The 18,820-nt window shown below is 57.7% G+C and overlaps 3 protein-coding genes across 3 annotated transcripts; 2 read left to right on the plus strand and 1 right to left on the minus strand.

Moving 5' to 3' along the window:
* Positions 1–150: 150 nt before the first annotated feature.
* CIB1 (calcium and integrin binding 1) lies at positions 151–3,034 on the minus strand. The gene is made up of 7 exons (XM_087829247.1): positions 2,953–3,034; positions 2,840–2,874; positions 1,778–1,886; positions 1,051–1,201; positions 802–920; positions 640–728; positions 151–408 (listed from the first exon to the last, which is right to left on the minus strand). Exons 1-7 carry the CDS (start codon positions 3,001–3,003, stop codon positions 387–389), a joined length of 576 nt encoding a protein of 191 aa, XP_087685373.1. The 5' UTR covers positions 3,004–3,034; the 3' UTR covers positions 151–386.
* A 452-nt stretch (positions 3,035–3,486) lies between these two features.
* Positions 3,487–6,642, plus strand: GDPGP1 (GDP-D-glucose phosphorylase 1). The gene is made up of 2 exons (XM_016217153.2): positions 3,487–3,771; positions 5,301–6,642. The coding sequence occupies exon 2, from the start codon at positions 5,310–5,312 to the stop codon at positions 6,465–6,467; it is 1,158 nt and encodes a 385-aa protein (XP_016072639.2). The 5' UTR covers positions 3,487–3,771; positions 5,301–5,309; the 3' UTR covers positions 6,468–6,642.
* Positions 6,643–8,443: 1,801 nt separating this feature from the next.
* TTLL13 (tubulin tyrosine ligase like 13) lies at positions 8,444–17,808 on the plus strand. Its single transcript, XM_087829146.1, has 14 exons — positions 8,444–9,140; positions 9,490–9,530; positions 10,238–10,356; positions 11,722–11,852; positions 12,020–12,176; positions 12,548–12,691; positions 12,986–13,071; positions 13,392–13,623; positions 14,079–14,263; positions 15,300–15,485; positions 15,756–15,936; positions 16,231–16,407; positions 16,893–17,211; positions 17,552–17,808. Exons 1-14 carry the CDS (start codon positions 8,881–8,883, stop codon positions 17,806–17,808), a joined length of 2,475 nt encoding a protein of 824 aa, XP_087685272.1. The 5' UTR covers positions 8,444–8,880.
* The last annotated feature ends 1,012 nt before the right edge of the window (positions 17,809–18,820 follow it).

Raw genomic sequence — 18,820 nt, forward strand, 5'->3', positions numbered from 1 at the left:
GTCAGCATACAGCAGGGTTCGCTCCCCCATGTACCCTTTGTATTTCTGGGGGCCCCTTCTTTAGCGGTTAGTCAGGCCCGGTACGACCCAAGTCTCCCAGGAGTCCAGTCCTTCCTCATGACCAGTGTTTCTAGCATCACACACAGGAGCAACACTTCTAAAGCTTTATTGTGGATTAGTAGAAGCAAACAGAGCGATGACAGTGGCAGTGAGAAGGGGTGAGGCCCCGACACGGAGGGCCCCTCCCTGCCCGGGACAAGACTTCACAGCGCCAGCTCGACTGGGCCAGCTGGGCTGGCCCTGGCAACAGAGGGTGTAACCTTGGCCACAGCCCAGCGGTGGCGGGGTTACTCTACGGGGAGCTGGGAGCCAGGCCGCGGCTCGTGTCACAGGACGATCTTGAAGGAGCTGAACAAGAGAAGAATGGGATGGATTTTCTGCTGAGAGAGGAGATTAACCGAACCTGAACTTACCCACCCTGAGACCCTTTGTAACGGGCCGTGTCTCCCATCTGTCAGTCGTCTTTGAGAGAACAGCTACCCTGAGATATTCAGGGGACGCAGGCGGCTCTCCCTGGGCACCGTCCCCATCATGGTAACGTTCCAGGCCCCGATGCCACAGATGGGACAGCGATCATACCTGGCAAAGTCCGGCGAACGGGAAATGACGTGCTGGAACTCGGAGAGATTGATGGTCCCGTCCCTGTCAATGTCGGACTCTTCCAGGATCTGGGAAAGGGAGCGCGTCAGGCCAAAGGCCTCCCTCCGCTCCCCGGGCCACCCCACTGGGCCCGGCGCTCACGTTGTCAATGAGCTGCTTCATCTCTGAGGCGCTGAGCCGCGTGTCCTCCCCCTCTCCAGTGAGGCAGTTCACAAGCTGGCTTAGGTCTTCTCTGTTCAAGGTCCCATCATCATCGAAATCTAAAGAGCCGAAAGGATGTGGCTGGGCATGAGCTCTGAGGCCTCTGGGATGACCCCCACCTCCCAAGGGGCACCACCTGGAAAACCCTGCAGAAGCCCCTGGGTCCCACGAGGCTCCTCCGGCCCTCACCGAAGATGCGGAAGGCATAGTGGGACTTGATGTCTGGCGTTGCCGTGTCGCTGAACACACTGAGCAGGTCCAGGAAGTCCTCGAAGCTCAGGCTGTCTCTGGTTGGGGAGGTCGAGAAGACCCTGCAGATCCGCTCCTTGAAGGGGTTCGCCTAGGAAGAGAGCCTCTGCGATCGCCACAGGACACAGCCCCGGGCGCACGCAAACCCTACAGGGAACTGGAGGGAACAGGTCACAGAGCCCGCACCCTGAGCACAGGCCTGTGGGGAAGGATGCCAGCACTTTGCCAAGGGCGGGAGGACCGGTGACCCAGCTGGGGAGGGGGCAGGGGCAGCTACTGGGGGTCAGATGTCAAACCACAGCTAGGCCTGGAGGCCCAGGAGGAAGGGGAAGGCATCCTAAGCACAGAGAACATTTGATCAAACCCTAATTGTGTTACAGGCACTAGGCCAGGCCCTTTGTGTGGAGATTTTCACAGCAGCCCTATGGAGAGAGGCAATCGGCCTCTGGAACAGGGTTTCTCAAGACTTTAGGCTCCCCTTAAAGAGCCAAACTTCTTTAGAAGCTCCAAGAACAGGTTCCTAGAATCAATCTCAATTTGAAAAGCACCGTTCTAGGTAATTCCACCGGGTGATTTAGGTAAAGCCCTCTGGCCCCCAGGAAATTAAGAGCTAAAGCAGAGAAAAGAGCAGAGCGGGACCAAGGACTGCATGACGGGAGGCTGGCACCTTGAGCTCCGGGAGGCTGAAGATCTGCTCCAAGGGCACCCGAGCCTGCAGCGACTCCTCCACACCCCGGTGCTGCTGGGGAAGCAGCTCACAGAAGCGCCTGTGGGCTCTGGCAGGAGGAGGGGAACCTGTCGGCCCACCTTCCCCTGGGCATCACATCCCTGCGGTGCCTGCCTTGCTGCCCATTACCCCCCAGGTGAGGAACCAAGCCCTGTAGGAGAACTTCTGAGTCATCCGGCTTGATAAGCCAAAGGGAGACAGGTCGCCAGACAGTGCAGGCTGGGAGTCCCTTCTTGCCATGGGTATTTACCGAGGGCCTGCTGTGCGCCGGGCACAGGGTCTAGAGCTCCCTGGGGGGATGGAGAGGTTGGGGAAGGAGCCACAAGTTGGCTCAGAGGAACTGGGAGAAATAAGCAAAACTCGGGGATCTCCAGCTCCTCAAGGCAGTGACCTTAGAACTATCTCCTCCCCGCCCCCCCACCCCAGGGGTTACTTTCGCCAAGGGGAACCCTGGCCACATAAAACTGCTAGACAGACGGCTAGGAAAGGGGGTCCGGCCCCCACTTCAAATCCTTGCTTGGGGTGTAGTCTCAGGCAAAGGTACCGGACCTCTCTGGACCTGTTTCCTTGCTCCAGTACCTCCCCCAGGAGGATTAAAATCAGGCAATGTGGGGTGACTTCTGGAGCGCAGGGGAGGCGCTCCAGAAGCGCTAACGGTTCCTGGAATCGGGGGCCTGGCCCCCCAAGGCTTCTGTGGCTTTGTCAGGCGGCGGTCAGCCGAGCGCCCCGGGGCTGGGGCTGGGGGTCCGTTACGCAGAGGCCGGCGGGGCGCACGGGCGCGGGGCGCGCGGCTCTGGCCCGAGGCGGCCCCGCTGCGCCCCCGGCGGGCGGACAGCAGGGGGCGCCCGCGGGCCAGGGGCGCGCGCGGGGCTCCAGTTCCGGCTCCGCCGCCGCCCGCGGGCGGGACCCCGCCGCCCGCCGCGGGAGGCCTCCGTTTCCCCGCGGGGGGGATACGAGCCCCCCGAGGCCGTCTCCAGCGCGTCCGGGGCGCGAGGCACTTACAGGAGGATCTCCTGCTTGGTCAGGAAGGTCAGGTCCTGGAGGGGGGACAGGGCCGAGGGTCAGCGGGCCCCCGCCCGCGCGCAGCCCCGCCCCGCGCCCCGCGCCCCGCGCACCTGGTACTCGGCCAGCAGCTCCTTGGACAGGCGGCTGCCCGAGCCCCCCATCGCCGCGCCGCGCGCGCAGTGCCGCCAACTCGGCTCGGGACGCCGGCAACTTTCTTACTTCCGCCCTCGGGCCGCGTCCCCGCCCCGTCCCCGCGGCAACCGCTCCTGGGGCCACCGCCCCCCCCCCCCCCCGCGCCCGCCCCGTCCTGAAAGCGCCCGGCGGTTCCCAGGCGGGGTCAGCCGCCGCCTCCCCGCTCGGGGCGGTCCCTGGAGAGCTGGGGGCGGGGCCAGGGCGGGGCCAGGCGCTCCTGGGAGGGGCCCAGACCTCATGGCCCCGCCTCTAGGGGTGGGTGGGCGCGGCACACCGCCTACGTGCTTGCGTGCGTGCGTATGTGCGTGCAGGCTGCGCATGCGTGGAGGGCACCACGCACAGGCTGCGCATGCGTGCAGGGCACCACGACCTCGCCATGGCCGCAGTGGGCGCTTGGGGTAGGACGCGCGGAGCTTCCGTCTCACCTGCGGTCAGGTGGCGGCGGCGGTGGCGGCGGCGGCCTTGGGCGAGGTCAGGTAAGGAGCAGCGGGGAAGGCTCTGGAGCCAGGGTGACGGGGGAACTGGCTGAGTGGCTGCCCCTGAGCCCGAGGACGGCTTTTCCAGGCAGACGTGACCACCCGGCCCCCGCCTCGCGGGTGGCAAGCCCCTCGCCGCCTTTCCGGGAATCACCGTAAACCCGCCGCCTGCTGAGGCTGCCGGCTGGAGAGCCCCCCACACTCCCCGGGTGCCAGACGCCGTGTGCATCGTGACTGCGACTTGTGCAACGGCCCTGCAAGGTGGGTGCCCGTTTCCAAATGCACGACCGAGGCTGCTCATGAATGAATGAATGAATGAATGAGTGAGTGAATGAGTGAATGAACGAACGAGTGAGTGAATGAATGAGTGAACGAATGAATGAGTGCGTGAATGAATGAATGAGTGAACGAATGAATGAGTGAATGAGCGAATGATTGAGTGGGTGAATGAATGAATGAACGAGCCCAAACGGCGAGGATGCCAAGCTGCCCAGACAGACTGCAAGGTGGCGGCGATGAGATTATTACTTTCGTTTTCAGCCTTGCCGAGGGGCGGCCCTGACAGATGAAACTGTAGGCGTGAATTCTTGACTCTGGCCCCTCTGCAACCGGACTTCAGCTTCTCTCTGCCATCTCCTGGGGGGGGGGGGGGGGAGGTTCTGTGTTGTTTCAGACACTGTGGGCTGTCAGTTCCTATTTTTTAAAATTTTTTTATTGACTTCAGGGAGAGGGAGAGAGAGAGAAACATCAATGATGAAAGAGTCATGGATGAGCTGCCTCCTGCACGCCCCGTGCTGGGGATGGAGCCTGCAACCCGGGCATGTGCCCTGACGGGGAATCCAACCGTGATCTCCTGGTTCTTAGGTCCATGCTCAACCTCTGAGCCACGCCCGTGGGGCAGTTCCTCTTACGTAGTATCCTCATGGAAGCCTTTTCTGATTCCCTAGAATAGATTAGGAATCTGTCCTACTCTGGCAGAGTACCCAGCGCTTCTCCAGGGCATGTATCTTGTTTGCAGTTTATATTTACTCGGGTGATGTCTGTTTCCCCCACTGCACTGTAAGCCCCATGAGCTACTGAGAATTGTGAAATCCAGGAACTGAGATGTGGCATTTGTTGAGTAAATGTTTACTGAGTGACTGTAGTTTGCCCAGACCTCAGTAACAAGATGATCATCTGAGAGCGACTCTGGTAAGACTCACTATGTCAGTAATTAGGGTATGAGCCCCACCGTTGCCATCATGGTGGAAATACTCCATCCCAGGACATGGAGGCTGCAGAGTAACTTCCAGTTTTTGGAACGAACACCAAAACCAGTCAAAGCGACTTGAGTGTACAGGTCATTTTGAAGGGGTTGTTGGTCTCTAGTTAGTGAACGGTTAGGCAAAGAGCAAGAAGCCATCACTGGGTCTCAGCTGAGGAGAGGGAGCGCTTCCCAGCCAAGGCAAATCCCTGGACTTCGTGGTGAGACTTCGTCTCTTCACGGCGAAGATGTGGGAATCGGCCTGGAGCCATGGTGGCCAGCTGTGAGCTAGATCTTCCAGCCACCTCACTTTGCTGTGAACCTAAGAGTTTATTGAGTGACCTTCTGGTTATAATTTTGCTTCCTGGTAGATTTTTTTGTGCAGAGGAGGGATTATACTGACCAGCCAGTAAGACATTTTGTGCTACTTGGCATATTTCTCATGTACATTATTAAATGGGCATTCTGTCACCCAGCAGTCCCTGGTGGGGCTGGTTAGCATATGGGGTAGTCTCAAGTGTTTTTCTCCCCTCTTATGATTTTTCAGGTCAGCCCCATGGCTGTTTCAAATGGTTCAAATGAAACTTCCTATTTGCTGCCTCCACATGAGGAGGACTGGGAAGAGCAAGGCATTCCTGACTTTGTCTACGGACAGAAGGAACTCGTGTGGGATGGGATTCAGTGGTCGAGGGATGCACCCAGCCTCCCAGACACGCTGCAGCTTTCTCCTTTTGACTCTGCACTCTGCTCTGCCTGGAGGCAGCGGATGGAGCTGGGGCTGTTCCGATACTGCCTGGGGGAGCTGCAGACCCAAACCCTCCCTGGTTCCATAGGTTTTGTGGCTCAGCTGAATGTGGAGCGAGGGGTGCAGAGGCGGCCCCCCCAGAACATCAAGAGTGTGAGGCAGCCCTTTGACCCTGAACAGTTTAACTTCAACAAAATCCGGCCGGGAGAAGTCCTTTTCCGTTTGCGCCGGGAGCCTGATCTCCCAGGTGTTCTTGAGCAAGAGGATATCCTCGTGATGGTCAACGTCAGCCCCCTAGAGTGGGGCCATGTGCTGCTGGTGCCCGAGCCCATCCGGGGACTCCCCCAGCGCCTGCTGCCAGGTGCACTGCGAGCCGGGCTCGAGGCTGTACTGCTGAGCTCACACCCAGGTTTTCGTGTCGGCTTCAACAGTCTGGGTGGCTTGGCCTCCGTGAACCACCTCCACCTGCATGGCTATTACCTGGCCCACAGACTGCCTGTGGAGGGGGCACCAAGTGAGCCTCTGGACCCTGGGGGCCATTTGCACTTGCTCCAGGCTGTCCCAGCTCCTGGCTTTCTCTTTTACACCAGTGGGCCAGGGTCAGACTTGGAAGCCTTGGTAAGCAGGGTCTGTCGAGCCACTGACTATCTGACTGACCGTGAGATTGCACATAACTTGTTTGTGACCCGGGGAGCCTCACCTGGAAAGAGTTCACCTTCCTCAGCCCTCACAGGGGTCCGGGTAATCCTCTGGCCCCGGAAGTCCAGCTTTGGGATAAAGGAAGGCGAGGCGTTCAATGTTGCCCTCTGTGAGTTGGCTGGGCACCTCCCTGTCAAAACATCCCAGGACTTCAGCAGCCTGACCGAGGCAGCCGCTCTGGCCCTCATTCAAGACTGTTTGCTGCCCCCAGCCCAGGCAGAAGAGGTCCGGGCAGCACTGGTGGCCTTGATAGCCCAGGAGGAGCAGTAATCCTTCCGGAAGTATTTATTTTTCTAACTGATCTATGTCCCTTTCAACAGCGATTTGGGCGTTTTCACAACTGCCTTCTCACTTGTGTCGGCCTAAGAGGAGGGATCCAGAACTGATAAAAATGGTCTCTTTCAAGAGGAGATACGTTGGAATAAATCGAATGCATGAGCTCTCATGGATGTATCTATTGCTTCTTACTTACCTTTCTTCTTGGGCGAGCCCCAGGGATGTCCAGCCTGTCGTTGAGAAGGGGGCATGCACAGTGTCATGTACTGCTTAGCTTAGTGCCTCTTTCTGCACCCTCTGCATATACAGGCTCCACTTTATTTTGCCTGTTCACCCTCTGAAGGGTGTGCAGGTGACCATTATAGCAAAGTGGGTTTTGTGTCCAAGGTGATGAGCCCAAATACCCCACTTGAGGATCTCCCCACTTAATCCCTAGGACTGATGGTCAGGGGAAAGCCTTCTCTGGCTCAGTAAGTTTTTCCATAAAAAAGGGGGGAAAATCAGTAGGTTTTCTTTATGGTTTTCTCAGCCATTTATATACTTTGTGAGTTCTCAAGAAAGGAATTTATATGGAAGCGCTTTCTAATCTTGAGGATGGAACACATAGGGGACCCTTTGTTCTCAGAGCCCTGGGCTTTGAGAGTAGTATGAAGGGCTGATCTAGCAGAGGCCCGTCCACCTCTGCTTGCTTTTTGATGAAGGACTTACGTACTAAGAGGTATTGGATTTCACCGAATGGGAAATCCTGAGGAGTCTTCCACGGAGGAGTAACATTTGCATTTTAGGAAGACTACTGTAGCTGTATTGGATGGATGGATGGAGTCAGGGAGTCCAGGCTGCTGAATGATGGCAATTCAGGCAAGAAATGATGGTTCAGGTCCTGGAACATCGCCAGGAACACTAAATATTTGTCAAAAGAAAGAAAAGGGAGTGTCCTGGAAGGCAAAGGACACCAAAGTGTTTCAAGGAAAGGGTAATCAAGGGTATCACATGCTGAAGAAAGACCGAGAAGGCTGTGAATCAGAAAGTGTCTTTTTAAAGGAGGAAAATTTTAAACGGTTTGAATTTATTCATTTTAGAGGGGAAAGGGGGGAGAGAGAGCCATGCGCAGCTGGCTGACTCTTGTATGTGCCCTGACCCGGGATGGGACTGCAGCCTTGTGCTGGGAGGACACTCACCAACTGAGCCACCCGGCCAGGGCTAAAGGAGGGACGTTTTTGAAGTGTCCTCTAGATGGATGTGAAAAAGAGAGCGAAGGAGCAGCCTGAGGAGGCGGTTGTTTCTCCTTAGGCAGTGGAGCTGTCTCGGCCACCAGGGGGGCACGGGTGCGAATGGCGGCTGCCCCTCCCGGGCGCAGACTGCCCAGGCGCGGTTATTTAAAAAAAAAGGTAACACAGGCAAGCAGGTGTGTCGACCGAACAGAGTTGCCCAAATTCCGTGCTTTGCCCGCTGGTTCAAGAGCGGCCGTGGGTTTGAGCGAACGGGCATCGAAGCGGAAGGACTACAAGTCCCATGATGCACCCCGGCAGCTGCCACCGGAAGCGGGCCTCCCCCAGAGCGCGCGGGAGCCTCCAGAACACGGCCGGGCGGGTGTGGCTCCCGGGAGGCCCCGCCCCCAGAACGCTGCTCCAATGGGGGCCGCTCTCGTGTCCATGGCGACAGTGGGCGGTGGCAGCCGGCTTGCGGAAGGCGCCACCCCCGGGCCGCCGCCGGGATCGCTCCGCTAAGAGCAAACCCCGTGGGGAGCCGGCTCCCCCTTGCGATCAGCGGGGACAGCAAGTCCCGCGGAAGGAACAAGGAGGCGGTCCCGGAGGCCCAGCGACAGCGGGAAGGAAGGGCGGACATGAGCGACCGGCCGAGTCCTGTCCCAGGCCACTAGGAGCGGACCCAGCAGTCAGTGTCCTCTCCTCCCGGGCAGAGTCCTGGGGGCCCCCTGCGCCATCACAGCCAAGGCTGCCCGGCCCCAGTTCTTCCCTTTGGGGAAACTGAGTCCCGGGACGGGTAGCGGCCGGCCAGGGGGGCCTTGGCTCCTTTGCTCTGTTTTAAAAGCACAGCCCCCCCAGCGCCCCACCCCAGGTCCCGCCGCCTCCAGCCATCCCCCTTCCCACTGGAAAACAAAAGCAGCCGTGGCCGCGGCCGTGGCTCTGTGCGGCCTCTGCTGCAGCCGGGGTGCGGTGGGGCGATCCTGGGTGTCCGGGCTTGTCTCCCAGTCCAGCATGTCACGGGGGCTCAGGGCCCCCACCGGGCTCGGAAGCGGCCCCTCCGCAGTGGGCTCGTCCGGTTCTGGAGAAGCAGCAGCAGTCCCTTCCAACCCCGGGCGCTCCTGGGGTCACCCCCGCCGCCTGCCCGGCCTGGAGGGGCTCCGGGCACATCTCGCTCCCGCCCCTGTGCCTCCAGAGCCTAAAGGATGGAGCCAGGGGCCTCGAAGACCAGTGAATCCGAGGAAGACTATGCTGCAGAAGAGGAATCCGGGGAGGAGTGCGACAAGGGGGAAGTCACCGGCGCCGCTAAGCCTTCTCGGCAGACACGCTCCGGGGCCGACCGGAAGGCACTGGACAGTGGAGCCGACTTGTCCATCGTGGCCACGCAAATACCGAAAAAAGACACAGCCCCAGCGGGCGTAGCTGACTCGGAGGCTGGGAGACGAAAGAGAAGGCGGAAATGCAGGTAACCCTTCCCTGGACCCCCTCGCCTGCCCGGCCCCAGACTCACCCCCTAACGTCTCTTTGTAGTCGGGCTGGGACCCACGGTCCTCCCGTTAGCCCGGGAAGGACGCCGGGGAATACTGGAGCACCGCTAACCTTTCGGTACAGAGGAAACACACACCTCAGCACCCTTTGGGCTGGCTTAGTGTAGAACTTCAGCACGTCTCATGTCATCCTGGCCCTCAAGTGGCTTCGGGAAGAAACGAATTGCACTGCGAATGTGTTGGGTGTCTGTTCATCTGGGTGCCTGGCGGCCCAGGGTCTGCCCTCCTCTCCCGTCGTGCCTGATTTCTGCTCTTCCTGCATTCCAGAACCCTGGCCATCAACCTGACCAACTGCAGATACGAGAGCGGTAAGCGCCCGGCTCGTCACTCGCACCACTGCACATCAGGGCACCGTCTGCTGTCACTTTTCTTCTGGGGATGGTCCCCCAATCAGGCTCCCAGCCCCTGGATCTTGTCAGGCTGGCCTGTGGCCTGTATTGAGCCCCCTGGCTCAGCCCCTGGCAGCTGAGACATCACAGTTCCAGTTAGTCTCAGTGGTACCGTGGGAATCTCAGTTAGCTAACAAGAAAAAAATGGCTGAAAGTCACCATTGCCTCCCCCTTTTCAGTTTTTATTAGAAATGAGACGCGACCAGGTTAAAACCGTGTTTTTTTCTCAAGGAAGCTCTTGCGGCTTCAGCAATTTTTAAGAAAATCACCAGCTAGGTCAGCCGTGTCTTCCCTCTTACCCCTACTGTCATCTGTGCAAGGGGCCACCCAAAATGTGAGGTGCCAGTGTGACCCCTACCAAGGCCAGAAACCGTCCTAATTGAGAGAGGAATCACAGGAGCAGAGAGCCAGGCTCTAGTTTTCTCTGTCACAGATTTTGGAGGGGCCCTGACAGCTTCATGAACTTGGAGTTGTCACGTGGCAACTACAGTGCAGACCTGAGGTAAGAGCTGCTTCCCCCTCCCATCTGCTCGCCAGTTAGTGCTCCTTCTGACCTCACCCAGACACTGTCCCAAGGCTTGTTGCCAGTGCCCAGGCCAGCACCCCCGACCTCCCTCTCTCCACAGTGCGGCGGGCAGCCCAAATGTGTGGCTTCAAGGAGGTGGGGGAAGACGAGGAGTGGAGTGTGTACTGGACGGACTGCTCTGTCTCCCTCGAACGGGTCTTGGACATGAAGAGGTTTCAGGTACACCCTCCTGACCCAAGTTCCTAAAAGGGCTGTGGCCGCAGAGCTGCTACTTCCCTGCTTCTGCCCAGCGCCTGAGGCTGTCCCTCTGTGGCTAGACCCCTGTGCAGAGCAGGAAAGGCCATGGCCGGGGGCTTCTGTTCCAATGGAAATACTCTCCTCTTAAGTATCTGGAACTCCTAGTAGCTGAGGAAGTGCCTGCTGGGCACATCCTATCTCAGTATCTGCTGTTTGCCTGGGGGCATGTGTGCCCAGCTGGCCTCCTCCAGGGCAGGTGAGCCCACCACAGGGGAAGACTCATTCAGACACACAGCCAGCTGAGTGATCCAGCCTTCCAAGCAGCTTAGCCTAGCATCCCGCCTCCACTAGGAGTCAGGATGGGGCCCTTCTTGGCCGCAAGAAAGTCAGGAAAAGTCGGACCAGGCCCTGGCCAGTGTGGCTCAGTGGTTAGAGCATCGGCCCGTGGACAGAAAGGTCCTGGGCTCGATTCCACCCAAGGGCACGTACCTCGGTTGCAGGCTCGATCCCTGGCCCTGGTCTCATCCGGGAGGCAACCAATCGATGTGTCTGTCTCACATCCATGTTTCTCTTTTCTCTCTCTCTCCCTCTACCCCCCCCCCCCATTCCACACTCTCTGAAAAGCAATGGAAAAAATATCCTCAAGTGAGGATTAAAAAAAAAAAGAAAGATAAGAAAGAAAGACCAGGCTTCTCGAGAAGCATATAACTTCTGCATGGTAATTTTGTGGTCCTCTCATGGGGTCTTTGTGGTGGTTAGCAGTAAAATGATTTAAAAGGGTCTGTAACCTGTCCCACGAGAAGGGCCAGAGTCAGACACTGCCTTTAGGTTCCTACCTCATTCAATCCTCAAAAACCACCCCGAGTGGCAGATCTCTTTTGTGAAGGGGACCCCGAGCCCTGGTGCGGTGCTGCCTGCTGGAGGGCATAGCTGCCGGGCAGCGCCGTGCCCTCGAGGCTGCTGTGGTGGTGTGTTCTGGTGCGTTCTGTGGGCCGGTGCCCAGTGTCCTATTCTCTCTGGGGAGATGCTCTGTGCTGCCACATCGGTTACTCTTACAGGACTTGTCCCTGGTGGCGTGAGGGATGCTATAAGGGAGCTAGAAGGTCCAAAATCTTATCTAGCTCCTTCTCACTACCCCTCATTTCCTAACCTCAGTGTTCTGTGTTTCTTGGGGGAGAGGCCAAGGAGGGTTTTCTCAGGTGCCGTAGGTTTCCTCCTGGGGACTAGGTAGTGTTTACCTGCACTCACTTCTATCTTGACCTTCCCAGTCGTCCTCCAACCGCTTTCTGGCCCCGGGAACCGCCGCTTCCTCTGGGGGGGTAGTGTAACCAACTGGCTCCATTTCAGAAAATCAACCACTTCCCTGGCATGACAGAAATCTGCCGCAAAGACTTACTGGCTCGAAATCTGAAGCGCATGCAGAAAATCTACCCGTTGGAGTACAACATCTTCCCGCGCACCTGGTGCCTCCCGGCCGAGTGAGCAAGGGCACTGGGCTGGAAAGGGCCTCCTGACCCTGATCGTGACCTTGAACGCCTTGGGGGACAGAAGTGGAGTGCTCTGAGCCTGAGGGCTCCAGGAGGGCAGGAGGGCCGCCTTGGGGCCCTGGGACAGGGACCTTCTGACGGCTCCCGTCTGCACACAGCTACGGGGACTTCTTGGCCTGTGGTCGTCAGCGGAGAACCCGAACGTTTATCTGCAAGCCGGACAGTGGCTGCCAGGGCCGGGGCATCTTCATCACCCGAAATCCTCGGGACATCAAGACGGGAGAGCATATGATCTGCCAGCAGTACATCTCCAAGGTGAAGGGTGCCTCGGGACCACCAGGTCCCTCTGCCAGCATTGGGGTACCCTTCTCTCCCAAAGCCAGGGAGGCAGCCAGTTCCAGGCTCCTCCCCTTCCGCCCCCCCCCCCATCTTGGAGGCCCTATGGAGCCCTGGTACAGAGCTTGCCTGCCTGGGTTTGCATCCAAGTTTTTCCACTTCTTAGATATACTGGGTTTGGGCCTCAGTTTCCTCATTTGTTAATGGGAATGGTAACAGTAACCATGTCGTATGACTACTGTGAAAGTTACACGAGTCGTTACGTATTCGAAGCGCTCATGGCCATGTGTGACACAGAGTAAGCACTTCACAGCGTGATTCTCTCTCCCCGGGGGTCTGCGCACTCTCAGCCCTTCCTCATCGACGGCTTCAAGTTTGACATGCGAATCTACGTCCTGCTCACCTCCTGCGACCCACTCCGGATCTTCATGTACGAGGAAGGCCTGGCCCGCTTTGCCACCATGCCCTATGTGGAGCCCAACCACAGCAACCTAGTAAGGGACCTGGGGCACCCTGGGGACAGGGTGGCACACTTTCCTTTCCCTAATCGCCAAGGGGTTTTTGGAGACACCAGGTAGAGAGGCTTGTGGTGCTGCTAGCTTTTCACCCACAACAAGGAGTGAAGTTGGTGAGCCCCTGAGCACATGTTCCTCCCCAGGAGCCGTCCTCCCTAGAGGAGAGACAGGAGATGAGCAGTCCTGGGAGGGGTGGGTACTCCAAAGGCAGTGAGGGGCTGGCGCGGAGAGCCGCATGGCTCTGAGACCACAGGCTGACCGCCCTCTCCCCAGGATGATGTCTGCATGCACCTGACCAACTACGCCATCAACAAACACAACAACAATTTTGTCCGGGATGACGCCGTGGGCAGTAAGAGGTACTCACTCCCTACTCTGATTTCTTCCTCTGCTCCTCTGCCCCAGTCTCAGCAGCCCATGAAAGAAACTGAGACTGGCTCTTGGGAGGCTGGCTGCTCAGGAAAACTCTGCCTTTACAGACCCTCATCCTGTGCCTGACCACCCACCTAGTGTGGCCCGAACCCCACCCTGATAGCAAACCCTGCTCCAAGCTGGTAGCCACCCCTTAAAGCACAAGGGACCTAGGCATGGAGTTAGGCAAGAGTTAGGGAGCCTCCTGCCTGCAGCCCAGCCCCACTGGCAGAGAAACCCGTCTTCCTCTGAGCACTGGGCCTCACAGGAAGCTGTCGACGCTCAATGCCTGGCTGCGGGAACACAGCTACGACCCCCGAGAGATGTGGGGGGACATCGAAGACATCATCATCAAAACCATCATCTCGGCCCACGCTGTCCTTCGCCACAACTACCGAACTTGTTTTCCCCAACATTTGAGTGGAGGTACTTGTGCCTGTTTTGAGATCCTTGGTTTTGACATCTTGCTGGACCACAAGCTGAAGCCCTGGCTTCTGGAGGTGAGGATTATCTCCTAGGCTTTGCAAAACCAAGGTCCAAAGGCCTCCTTGAACAGGACACCGAGGACTGGAGTACACTCAGGTGGTGGACCAGAGAAGGGGGACGCGGCGGCACAGGGGTGGGCAGGAACTGCAGAAGGCATGAGATCCCTACCCTTTGGGCCCCCTGAGTCAGATCTCGGCGGTCTCTGGCCTCCACCAGGGGAATCCAGGTTTTGGATCCCAAATGTTTCTCGTGTCATCCTTTCCTTTTAGGGCGTCCTATCTACATGGGCAGGCGGTCTGAGTGGCTCTCACCGGCCTGTGCTAGAGGGATCTCTGTGGCAGGGTCCTGTGGCCCTGGCTGAGGCCACCAGAGGGGGACATCTCTCCTAGACGCGCTAGCAGGGCCCGCCAGGGACCACCGCCTGTGCAGGCGGTCTGGGAAGGGGGTGGATAACAACTCCTCCTGGCAGGTGAACCACTCTCCAAGCTTCACCACTGACTCACGCCTGGATCGGGAAGTGAAGGACGCACTGCTCTGTGATGCCATGATCCTTGCCAACCTCCGGGGCTCTGACAGGAGGAAGGTGCTAGAGGAAGAGAAGCGTCGTGTCAGAGAGCGTCTCTCCCAGTGCCGCCAAGAGCTGCGGGAGGCCAGGTATGCCGGGGCCAGCGTGTTCCGCTGTGTGACTTGTCCTCTTTGCTATCAGTCTCCTGACAATACATCACATGCCGTGTTCAAAGTGCACAAGATACAGTGACTAGTCTGCCTCCTGCCCTACTCCTCCAGCTACCCAGCTGTCCCATCCCCTTCCCCCCCCTTCAGGGCCAATCAGTGTTCTTTTGGGCCATGCGGATGTTTTCACAAACAGACAAAGTTCCTGTTGAAAACAATTCCCAAGAAAGTTTATAGTAATGAAATACACAACAGTTTAGTCATTCAATATCAGGGAACAGTTTATTTGTTTTTAGGGGACAGTTTAAACCAGTATTGTTCACCCACTATTGATTTAATTTTAAAATGGGTTACAAACATGGTAATTTGTTGCTGATTCTAAATTACAGTTTGTTAATGAATCGTAAAAATGAATTGGCCCTGACCAGGTAGCTCAGTTGATTGAGCGCCTTCCCGATATATCAAGGTTGTGTGTTCAATCCCCGGTCAGGGCACAAATAAGAACCAACCAATGATGCATCAATAAGTGGAGCAACAAATCAATGTTTCTCTCTCTCTCTTAAAAAAAGACAATAAAAAGTGAATTGGAGTAGATTTAGGGTTATTCTTATAATAATATCACTCTTTCCCACTTGCATTGCAAGATGCAGGGCCAGAGTGTATTTGATTTGCCATAATATCCTGAGGGCCTGGCACACAGTAGGCCCTCAAATGTTTGTGTGAGGTGGAGGTGAAGGGTAACTACGTGCCCTGGATGTTCATGTGAGATTGGACTGTGCACATGACTATGAATTGTGTCTTCCAATGGGGATAAAAGGTCGAAAATGACTGGACTTAATAACCAGAGGTACCATCATGAACTAGAATACTCGGCAGCCATTTAAAAATGCTGTTGTATGATCCCAACTTCATCTAAAACAAAGGAAGGAAGGAACAAAGAGCAGGTTCTCAGACTTCCTTTCCCGACTAGGCCCTCTCACGGACCTCCCTGGGCTCACCCTGAGCTTGTTTTTCACAGGCGAGAACAAACTGAGCTGTCTCAGGCAGCTCTGCTGGACCAGGAGTGCTATGAGAATTCCCACCTCGGGGGGTACCGGAGGATCTACCCCGGGCCCGACATGGAGAAGTACGCCCCCTTCTTTAAGCACAGCAGCTCCCTCTTCCAAGAGACCGCGGCTTCCAAGGCCAGAGAGGAATGCGCCAGGTACTTTGCCCTGTGTGCTCCTCTACTCAGGAAGGGGCAAACCCTGAAGCTGAACTGCTCCCCAGCAGGGTGGAGATGGCGTTATAAATTCTACGAATTAATGACTCAGTGTAGTAGGTTTCCCATCTTGCCCCTCTTTCTTCTCCCATCAGTCCCCCATACAGATGGTAATTTTCCTACTTTTTTCCCTCCCCCACATTCCCTGCCCTCTTCCTCCCCCCTCTGCCCAACACAATCTCTCCAGTGTCTGAAGCTGCTGTGTCTTGCCAGGCAGCAGCGGGAAGAGATCCGCCTCAAGCAGGAGCAGCGGCAGATCTTAGACACTAAGAGGAAAAAGGAAAACAAGGAGCAGAACCAGGGGGAGTCAGCGGGGGAGAAGAGCCGGTCCAGGGCCCGGATCCAGGCCCTTTCCACCCACCTGGCATACAGGAGCTGGACCCGGGAGAAAGAGGTGTCAGGGGCGTTGTGGCTCTTGCCTCTCTGCAAGAAAACGGGTTGGAACTAATAGAAAAGGGAATCTCTACTGTCCTCCCCTCCTTGCCTGAGAGAGAGATGAGTTCCTAATGAGTACTTGGGATCCGACTCTCTGGAACAGGATGTGAGAGGATGCACAGCAAAGGGAACCTGGCGCTAGGGTCTGGGAAGGGATGTAGTGGCAGAGTGGGCAGGAGTCCCGCAGTTGACTCGTGGATGGTTTGGGACGGGTCACTAGAGATCTTACATGCACCTCTCATGTACCTTGTAGCTGCTACCAGAATACCTGGACACCATGCAGCCTCAAGAAATTGTGGAAGAAGAGGAGCTGGCGCGGCTGAAGGCCCTGCTTCGGAGGGAAAATATCATCCGGAGCCTGGGTATTGTGGAGCAGATCACCAGCATGGTGCAGTCCAGCCACCAGGGCCAGAAAAGGCTTGAGTATCGGGTGAGGGTCCCTACACAGCATCTCTGCAGAACAGGGGACAAGGGCTGTGCTGGCAGATGGTGGTGGCGATGGCCCAGGAGGCTAATGTGATGGTATTTGGCGGTGGAGCCTGGGAAAGCAGTGTATCTGGGCCTTAGGAAAGGGTCTGTTGGTTTCTTTTTAGTAACGATACCCAGCCAGGTGCAGCTCTCAACCTTTTCACACAAGACAGGTTCTCTACATTCCTATCTGGCAATAGCCCCAAACCCGTGACTGACCCACCATCCTCAGTGGCTTCTGTGTAATCTCTCCTCACACTGCCAGTGCTGTGGCTGTAACAGGAGATAAGTAAAATCTTGGGCCAACAAAACAGCTGCTGCATTCACTGTTCCCTGGGCTACTAGCAAACCTGCTGGGGCCTGCTTTTGTTGAGCCCCAAAGGAGTAACTGGTTGGAGATCTCGCCTCACCAGAAATGTGGTGTAAGAGGCTGCCTTTCTCCTCTAGCCTAGATCTCACCAGGACGGGCTGTGCAGTCAGCCACTGCTGTCTATGAGTCTGTTCCCACTGGTCCTCTTGAGAGGAGCCTACAGAGAGCAGGGCCCTCCTCATTTCCTGCATCCAGTTGGACCCCACGAGTTGATCCCCAGGATCGTAGGGCCACTGCCAAGCATGAACCCTGCACTCCTGCATCATTCCCGGTGCTACCTACAGCCCAGGAACTTCAACTGGATAAGAAATCCGTCCGCCTCTGGCCCCTGTTCATTGTCAATGAAGAAACCTGGAAGGCGCTGTTTCCCCATCCCCAGGGTCAGGCCCAATAGCCGTAAGTATTCGAAACTAGCTTTGGTCACTCTGACTTGTGTAAATTCCCACTAGCAAATATTCCAGCCGGGATGCTCCCAAAATTTAATATGGCACTTCTAGCAGTGTGGGAACGGGGGAGGCAGTGGGCCCATTTATTTACCTCCTCCTGTGTACTAGAGCCTAGTGATAGAATTGGCAGAAGTACAGTCCCAGCACTCAGCAAACGCACCAGTTACACTGCAGTGTGGTAAAGATGCTGGAGGGGAGCATAGGATGCCCTGCTTCTGTGCTGGTAATTGGGCAGCAGCTGGGAAAGAGTTGTGAGTAGCAACTCAGGGGGCCCCATGTTTCCACTGCAGAAGGCCAAGCCAGCAGGAGGCTAGAAGCCATAAACAGAGCCATGGCAGGATCAGTGCCAACCTCTTTAACCCCAAAGCAGGGCTATTTTCTGCAACGGGAAAGAGTGGTAAGTAACCCATGGACTGAATGCACCTTGCCCTCCATGGTAAATTCTGAACACAGAGCAGCCAAGGCCCAAGACCTCCCCCTCTGCCCTGCCTCCGCCCCCCTGACGCAGAGTTCCAGCGCGCTCCTGGACACCGGCCACCACAGGTAAACGCAGGAGGAAGCCCGGCGCTCAAGCTCTGCTGGAGAAACAACCCCCTCAGGCTTCCCAAGGGGCACAGGGCCTTCAACCACCCCTGCTCCGTGAAAGACTGCCACCAAGCCTGAGTCTGAAAGCCGCGGCCAGGACCCCCGTTTGCACAGGGCACAAACATAAGACACCAGGAAACTCCCCAATACCCCAAGATTATTTTCGGAACAGAAAAGACTACAAAGTGGAGGAAGAGGGGCCAGGGCCGGCCATGCACTCACCTCCGCCCTTGAACCCTGAGCCTGGATTTGTCGCGAGAGGATGGGCCTGAACCCGGGGTGCGGCCGCGGGGCTGGAGCTCAGCCCGGCGCGGGGCGGGCGCCGTCGGAGGGTCGCAGGGGCGACGTCCTTCCCGCCGCCGGGGGGAGACGGGCGGGCCTGGGCTGCCGCTGGGGCGGAGGGCTGGCTCTTGGCAACGGAACCCGTCATTTTATTAAAGTTTATGCCGTTTTGTAGGCGCGTCCCCCACCTCATTCGGACTCTCGCGTCTCTGGGACGCTCTCCCCACAGTCACAGAGGGAAGGGAGGGCCCCCGGAACTCTTCGAGCCCAGACAGCCCGCCCTCCGCCGGAAGCGGGGAAGACGTGGAACCGCCCCGTCACTTCCGGCCCCGCCCCGCGGCTTCCGGTGTTGCCGCGTTTCGAGCAGAAGGCAGTTGGGTCAACATGGCGGGCGCTCTGAGCCTCTTGCTGGGCGGGCGCGCCCGCGCTGCCGTCGCTCGCTGCGTGTTCGCGACCCGCGGGGTGGCAGGCCCGGGGTCCACCGGCCGCGAGCCCGACCCCGATTCCGACTGGGAGCCGGAGGAGCGGGAGCTGCAGGAGGTGGAGAGGTACCGGCTCCTCCCCGGGCCCTCGGCCTGAGCAGGGCCTTCCGCCCCCGGCGCTGCAGGCCGCGCCCCCTCGGCGCCGGGCGTCCCGCCGCCGCCCCCCCAGCGGCCCTCGTTTCTCACCCTTCTCCGAGGCGCGGGGGCAGG

This window comes from Miniopterus natalensis, chromosome 22 (assembly GCF_054644295.1).
Source record: "Miniopterus natalensis isolate mMinNat1 chromosome 22, mMinNat1.hap1, whole genome shotgun sequence".
Lineage (NCBI taxonomy): Eukaryota > Metazoa > Chordata > Mammalia > Chiroptera > Miniopteridae > Miniopterus > Miniopterus natalensis.

Coding starts and splice junctions, on each gene's coding strand:
- TTLL13 (XM_087829146.1), top strand. CDS start 8,881: ATGGAGCCAGGGGCCTCGAAGACCAGTGAATCCGAGGAAGACTATGCT. Junction 9,531..10,237: donor CAACTGCAGATACGAGAGCG/GTAAGCGCCCGG, acceptor CTCTCTCCACAG/TGCGGCGGGCAGCCCAAATG. Junction 15,486..15,755: donor GCCAGAGAGGAATGCGCCAG/GTACTTTGCCCT, acceptor GTGTCTTGCCAG/GCAGCAGCGGGAAGAGATCC.
- GDPGP1 (XM_016217153.2), top strand. CDS start 5,310: ATGGCTGTTTCAAATGGTTCAAATGAAACTTCCTATTTGCTGCCTCCA.
- CIB1 (XM_087829247.1), bottom strand. CDS start 3,003: ATGGGGGGCTCGGGCAGCCGCCTGTCCAAGGAGCTGCTGGCCGAGTAC. Junction 1,887..2,839: donor ACCAAGCAGGAGATCCTCCT/GTAAGTGCCTCG, acceptor TCCTCCTGCCAG/AGCCCACAGGCGCTTCTGTG. Junction 1,202..1,777: donor TCAGCCTCCCGGAGCTCAAG/GTGCCAGCCTCC, acceptor CTCTCTTCCTAG/GCGAACCCCTTCAAGGAGCG.